This window comes from Grammomys surdaster, unplaced genomic scaffold, assembly GCF_004785775.1.
Source record: "Grammomys surdaster isolate TR1022 unplaced genomic scaffold, NIH_TR_1.0 125354, whole genome shotgun sequence".
Taxonomy (NCBI): Eukaryota; Metazoa; Chordata; class Mammalia; order Rodentia; family Muridae; genus Grammomys; species Grammomys surdaster.
In genome coordinates this window covers 814,027-821,377 of record NW_021620226.1, presented here as the reverse complement: position 1 = coordinate 821,377, position 7,351 = coordinate 814,027, and the positions used below count along the sequence as shown (strand labels likewise).

The 7,351-nt window shown below is 48.7% G+C and overlaps 1 protein-coding gene across 1 annotated transcript in view; it reads right to left on the bottom strand.

The window, feature by feature from the left end:
• Positions 1 to 684: 684 nt before the first annotated feature.
• Ttyh2 (tweety family member 2) overlaps positions 685 to 7,351 on the bottom strand; it is a 44,967-nt gene continuing 38,300 nt past the window's right edge. The window contains exon 14 of the mRNA XM_028785855.1: positions 685 to 2,554. Coding sequence (XP_028641688.1) covers positions 2,480 to 2,554 — 75 coding nt within the window. The 3' untranslated portion in view covers positions 685 to 2,479. The remainder of the gene's footprint in view (positions 2,555 to 7,351) is intronic.

Sequence of the window (7,351 nt, the reverse complement as noted above, 5' to 3'; positions counted from 1 at the left end):
GAAGGCAGAGGTTACTGGGGCTGCCTGTCTCAAACAAAACAAAAAATACGTTTTATGGTGGATTTTAGTCCCAGCATTTGGAATATAGAGGTGGGCAGATCTCGGTGAGTCCTAGGCTAGCCTGGTCTACACAATGAGTTCCAGGTCAACCAAGGCCACATAATGAGACCTGTGAGTGTTTTCCTTTGTGTGTGTGCATCATACACGGAGGTCAGAAGAGGGCTTCAGAATCTCTGGAACTGAAGGGTCAGATGCTTGCGAGCCACCATGGGAGGGCTGGGAACTGAACCTGAGTCTTCAGCAAAACCCGTAAGTGCTCTGGACAACTGAGCCATCTCTACAGCCCCAAGATTTGCTTCTTAGTTTCTATATATGTCTCTCTGTGTGTATGCCATGTACATGTGGTTGTCCTCGAAGAAGGACAGTGCCCCCCCAACCCCAGATGGAGCTGCAGATGATTATATGGAGGTGCTTAGTATGAGTGCTCTTCCTCTGGAAGAGCAAGTACTTACCTGCTGAGCCACCTATCCATCCGCCTCATAACCCCTATCCCATTTCTCACTGAAATCCAACACTGCTTCTGGAGGAGTCTCTTGTAATTCCTCACCCCGAGACCTCCGTGGAGAGGGCATGCACTGTTGCTAGCCCTCAGAGCTTAGCAAGTTAAGTGACTCAGTCAGCTGCGCACATTAAGAGACGTGGTTTATTTCTTGGCTCAGGTGAGGGCGAACATATATCAAGCAGAGGTTTGCCCACCTGACACTCGTAGAACCTGGAGGAGTTTTAGTTTAATGTACATGCATTAAGAAGTCCTTCCACTGCTGCAGAGGAAATATCAGAAGCAAGGCCTGAGGCCGAAGTTCCCAGTCTGCACAGGGCATGGGCATACAAAGGTAGCTCACAGTATGCGCAGGTTAATATGAGACACAGTGACACCGGTGGCTTGTCTGGAAGCTGCCATTATGATGACGTGGCTCTTCTGAAATTGAAACAGCCCTGTCCCACACCATCAGCCGGGCCTTGCTTAGCTGTACAAGGCCACGGGGCTTCAGTGTGTAGTGTACTCTGGGTTGGCTGGAGGTTGGAAGCACCAAAGACCCCTAACCTGGTCCCCCGGCAGGCTGGCCAGGGGTCATTATTTTCTCCTAGCCAGAAATAACTGTTCCTCAGAATAGAGAAATTCCCTCAGCCTTCTTAGTTATCATGTCTTTCCCTTTACAAGGTCCAGATAGCCTCCTCTAGCCATGTGGGGTAGAATGTCTCACCAATGTTTTATTTTATTAAAAAACCAAAAAACAAAAAACCAGGATGTGGCATCATGGTGCACGCCTTCAATCCCGGCACTCACAAGGGAGAGGTGGGTGAATGGATCTCTGAATTTGAGGTTAGTCTATCTGGTCTACAGAATGAGTTCCAGGACAAGCCAGGCAGGTCTACACAGAGAAACCCTGTCTCAAGAAATCAAGACAAACCTGCTCCCGGCCTGGTGTGGTGTGGTAGCACATACCTTTAAACCCAGTACTTTGGAGGCAGAGGCACACAGATCTCTGTGAGTTCTAGGCCAGGGCCTGTCAGGGTATATAATGAGACCGCAGCAAAACAAAATCCAAAAATCCCACAACCCACTCCTCAGCTTCTCCTCCAGATCTGTGAGATGGCTTGTGTGAGCGCTACAGCAGAGCACCAGGTGTAAAACCCGAGCCTGAGTCTATTGCAAGAACTGGCCGTGCCTGTGAGGGAGGCTTGAGTCTTTGGATCATCACCATGTTTTAAAACACTGGGAACAGGAGTTGAGTTGCTTTCAAAGCATCTGTTCATACCTGAGACTGTTCCCACCCGCAGCTGGCACCTGGTTCCAGAATGGGGGTAGCTGGTGGAGGTTAGAGAGCTCGGAGGGCTTTCTCCCATATGTCTGGCCATGGCTGCCAGGCTGCAGTGCTCAGCTTGAAGCCATCAATCTGCTCTGCGGAGTTCTCTTGATGCTGTCCTTCTGGGGTCTAGGCAGAGTCCCTGTGGTCACAGAATGTGGATTCTGGACCAGGTGTTCTCCTGACACACATCCAATTGCCACCTGCCTAGAAATCTAGGACAGGGTAACTGGAAGGAATGGCCTGGACTTAGGGCCACGCTAACAAGAGGCAGGGGCCTGGTGGCAGGCCCTTGAGAGAAAAGGGCTCTCAGGCTGGTGGTTCCCTCCTCACTGCCATTTCTCATCTGCTGAGGGTGGGATTAAGGTGGGCTGAACGGGGCTGCTGCCTCAGAGAGAACAGCCAAGTCCTGGGGAGTTAAGGCCGGAGAGGCTGGTCCACTCACAGGCCTTGTAGCCACCTGTGGCTTTGGTCAGAAGTTCCAGCTGTGTCTCTGCAGCCACAGGAGACTGTTTCATGTCCAAACCTTCGGTTTCAATTCCAGAAACACAGCTGGGTTCTGCATCCGCTGAAAACCAAGCTGGCAGGAGAGGCAGGCACCCTGGATGTTCCTAGGACGGAAACTCGTAGTGTCTCAGGTGTTCATCTGCCACCGACATGTAGGTGGCCCTCATGCTGGGAGAGTACTGTGAGGAGAGAAAAGGAACAGTCACTAGAGGGCACAGCTCGCTACCTGGTCACCCTGACACTATCCAGCCCACTTTCCCCTGTGTGTATGCTGGTTCCGCACCCATGAGTTCAACTAACTTTGGATTAAAGCCTCTAAAAAATGTCTATATTGAGTACTATGTTCTTTTTTTGTTTTCTTCTTGTTTCTGTTACTTATTTATTTAGACAGGGTCTTACTTTGTAGTCCAGAACTCCCTATGTAATCGGGCTGGACTCCAACCCAAAAGGACCTTTGGGTGTCAGCCTTCAGAGAGCTGGATTGTATGTGTGTGCCACCGCACCCGGAGGCAATGAAGCAACTACCTGCAAGGTTACATTGCATTAGTTATTGCAAGTAACCCAACTGAGATCCTGAACATGCAGGAGGATGTGTGCATGAACTCACAAAAATCTGCCTGCCTGTGCTGCAGAATGCTGAGATTAAAGAGTTGCAACACCACGTCTAGCTAGCTGACGTCTTCTACCCTCTCCCAGCCTCTGTTTCCCCACTTGAAAAATGGACCTAAAAAAATTCAGTGAGACCCTTTCTACCAGGGTTTTATAATTTAGGGAGTTAAAAAACCCCAATCAGGCTGGGCAGTGGTGGTGCATGCCTTTAATCCCAGCACTTGAGAGGCAGAGGCAGGTGGTTTTCTGAGTTTGAGGCCAGCCTGGTCTACAGAGTGAGTTCCAGGACAGCCAGGGCTATACAGAGAAACCCTGTCTCAAAAAAAAAACAAAAAACAACAAAACAAAACAAAACATCCCAATCAGGCCACAGGCACCGAGATTTTTTTTTTTTTCTGTTTTGAGGTAAGGTAGACAAAACAGAAAATCAAGTTTTTAAAAGTGTCACCAATAGTTTTAAGGTGTTGCTTTGACAATTCCAGAGTGGAAGAAGCTGTGTGCAAGCTCTGCAGATCCAGTCACATTCCTAGGGCGTGTGACACACCCTTCCTAAAACTGTGACCTTGTAGTACAGTTCCTCATGTTGTGGAGACCCCCCCCCCCCAACCATAACATTATTTTCATTGCTACTTCATAACTGTAATGTTGCCACTGTTATGAACCATAGTGGAAATATCTGACATGCAGGATATCTGGTATGCTAACCCAAAGGAATTGAGACCCACAGGTTGATAACCACTGTCCCAGGCGAAAACACAGGAATTCTTCTATCTCCTTCTGTGCCCAAAGCACCAGGGACCCTTGACAATATTTCCTTTTCTTCTAAAAAATGATTTTAGATTTATTTTATGCTTTGGAATGTTCTGTGTGCGTGTATGTTTGTCATTCCTGGTCTGCAAAGGTCAGATGAGGGCATCAGATCTCCTGGTTGTGAGCTACCATGTGGGTGTTGAGAATTAGCACCTGAGCCGTCTGCACGAGCAGCCAGTGCTCTTAGCCATTCGTCCACCTCTCCAGCCCTGAGAGTCTGCATTTCTTAACAAGTCATGGCTGCTGCTGGACTGCTGACTCCGGGATCAGAACCTCCTGACCCCAGGGATGTTTCCGAGGGGCGTTTTCGAGGTGTAAGTCACACTCAACAGAGATCATGCCACTCGGGGTAGGATGAGGAGAAACAGGAATGAGGCACTTTAGGTAACCATGTGTATCTCCATGAGAGGAGACCTCTCAGCTATACCTACAATATCTAATGATGATCCAGTTCTCACAGCTGGGGTAGGATTGGGGATGGAACGAATGCTATGAATGAATGCAACGAAGCCAGGTAAACATCCCACAATGCATGGGCCAGCTTCAACACACAGGACCGTCTACCCATCAAAGCTTGGACTACAGAGCAAGGCGGCCTGAGAGTAGTGGTTCTCTAGTTTGGCTCCCAGGCCAGCAGTGGCAGCTTTGCCCAGCAATAGGCTAGACATGCTAATCCCTGGGCTCCAGTTCAGCTTCCTCAGGCCCTTTGAAAGATTCTGGGGTACACATAAGCACCAAACCTTCCCCATGGGAGCAGTGTTCCTTAGACTTGCCTGCTAAGTTTGTTAGACTGTAAACCTCCCAGGCTACTTCCCTGGGAGAGTCTGTTTTTGTGAGTCTGAGAACCCCCGTGCTGCCATTATTATAGGAACAGGACACAGGGTCACTGCTTTGGACTGGAAATTGAACCTGAGTCCTGCACTGGGCCAGACTGGAAATCAAAATGGAGTCACTCACGCTACAACTCAGCATGAGTGAGAACAGCCAGATTTCCTCCGAAACGGGACATTTTCAAGCAGGGTGATCATGTGGCCCTTCTTTTCCAATGCTTATCCAAAAGGATAAAAAGTATCACTTTTCTTTTACAAGAAAGAGAACTCTGAAAAGAGGAAGCCTCATTTTGTGGCTTGTTCCTGCTTTCCTTGGTCCTTTGCTGTCCATAAAACTGTCTATTGGGGCTAACGTCATAACTTGGTGGTAGACAGAACTTGTGTGAGGAGGCCCTGAGTTCTAGTTCTCAGCATCAAAACAAACCAACCAACCAATAAACCAACAGGCAAATAAAACTTCCCTATCTCTCTCAGGGCTTACAACAATACTGCATGGAAGACTTCCTAATTGAAGATAAAGCCAAGAAAGACCTTGAACTCGGGGAGTGGATTTTTTTTTTTCTTTAATCGAACGGGTCTGGAAACAAAAGAGAGATTCCCTGAAGTCCAAGCCAAGGGAAGATACTTAACCAGCCAAGGAACAAGCTGAACCTTCAAGTAACCTTGCTTCTGCTCACTCACCCACTAACTCTGACGACTCTTGGGAGGGAGATGCCCACATCCTCATCCTGCCTGTTTCCATGGACGACATCATCAGCACCTGTCTCTCCAGATGTCCCTAGCAGGGGCAGAGGGTGGGAATCTTCCCCCAGAGTTGGCCGAGATCAAGGCAGCTGGGAGTTAGTCACCTTTGCCAAAGCAGTGAGGGTTTTTCTGCCTTCCAGTCATGCAAATAGGGTTGGCTATAGTTTACCTCAGGACATGGAGAGTGGGCTGACTGTCTCAGGCAGAAGGCAATCTAAACATCACTTTCACTCACAACCACAGCCTAGAGATTAATCTCTCTCACAGCAGCAGATTTTCCCAAATCGTGTTTGGCTTGGATTAATAATAAAGTCAATCTGTGTCCCTGGGGCCTGGCAGCTGGAGGGAGAGGGAAGACCTAGGAAGTTTAGATTAGCAGGGAAGGCAGGGTAGGATTTTAAAGGTGCAGCCTGTAACTCACAATTCCATAAACCATGCATGGAGGGGCAGGCCCGTGATGCTTAGAGGCAGGAGCATCAGGAGTTCAAAGTCAGCCTCCGAGTGATGAGTCAGAGGTCAGCTCAGGCTACATGAAACCCTGTTTTAAAAAATAATAAGGGGGCTGGAGAGATGGCTAAGCAATGAAGAGCATCTGCTGCTCTTCCAGAGTTCAGCTCCTCACATCCACTTCAGGAAGCTTGTAACCCCAGTTCCAAGGTATACAACTCTCTTATTCCTCTGTGTACACCCTTACACTACACACACACACACACACATGCACACACACACACACACACACACACACACAAAGATAAATCTTTCTCTTTTGTTTTTTGTTTTTGGTTTTTCGAGACAGGGTTTCTCTGTGTAGCCCTGGCTGTCCTGGAACTCACTCTGTAGACCAGGCTGGCCTCGAACTCAGAAATCCGCCTGCCTCTGCCTCCCAAGTGCTGGGATTAAAGGCATGTGCCACCACCGCCCGGCCGATATATCTTAAAATAATAGTAATGAAAGGAAAGTAAGGTTTTCAGGATAAAATGCCAAAGTAGAATCGTGGAAGAGAAAATCAGGATTTGTTGCAGTAGGCTTTGCAGCGGGCAGGCCAGGGTGTTGCTTCCTGCCCATCTGTGCACTTCCTGGGTTCCCAGGGCCCAGCTCCACTTCACTGGTCCCTGGTACCCAGCATTTCTATCATATCAGTGGTCCCCCTTGAAACTAAATGGATGGTCAGGCAGAACGCCTCCATGGAAGCAGACGCTGGACAAGAAGTCTATCCACTCTCCCCAGAAGCTTCCACTCTGGCTTTTTCTTATGAATGCCACACCTCCGTGGATACGTTTTTAAAAAAGGAAAAAGGAAGAGAACCAGCCTCCTGTGTGTGGCTTACTATATGCTATATACGATCATTCTTATAATGATCTAATTAATGAGCCATCCCTTTCAGTGCTCAGGCAAGTGTATTCACCGTCCCCATTCTACATATGGGAAAATTGAGGCCAGAGAGGCAGAGGCCATGTCCTGGGTTATAGAGGCCACAAGGTATAAGCTGGGATTTGAACCCAGGAACCTGGGTACCAGAGTTCAGGCTATTCCTACCAATAATCCTGGACTCTGTGGATGCTACCCTGGGAACAGACAGCATTGCATTTTCTCCAGTTGCCCACCCACCCAGCACATCCTGAGCTCCTACTCTGGTACTGGTTAGAAGTGGTAGAGAAGGCAAGAGACACAGAGCTCACATGGGCTTGGTCCTGGGGGCTCTGAGTTTTGCTAGGGTGGTGGAAGGCTGTGATTGATAGTTGTCCTGGATAGGCCACTACAGCCCCAAGCCAGCCTACTACACTTAGGCCCCAGGATTAAGGAGAAACACAAATTACAAAAAGAAACTGAGAAAACAGTAAGTAGCACAGGCCTATAGTCTCAGCACCTGGAAGGTGGAGGCAGGAAGGTCAGGAGTTCAAGGTCATCCTCAGCTACAGGAGACCGTGTCTCAAACCACACACACACACACACACACACACACACACACACACACACACACAC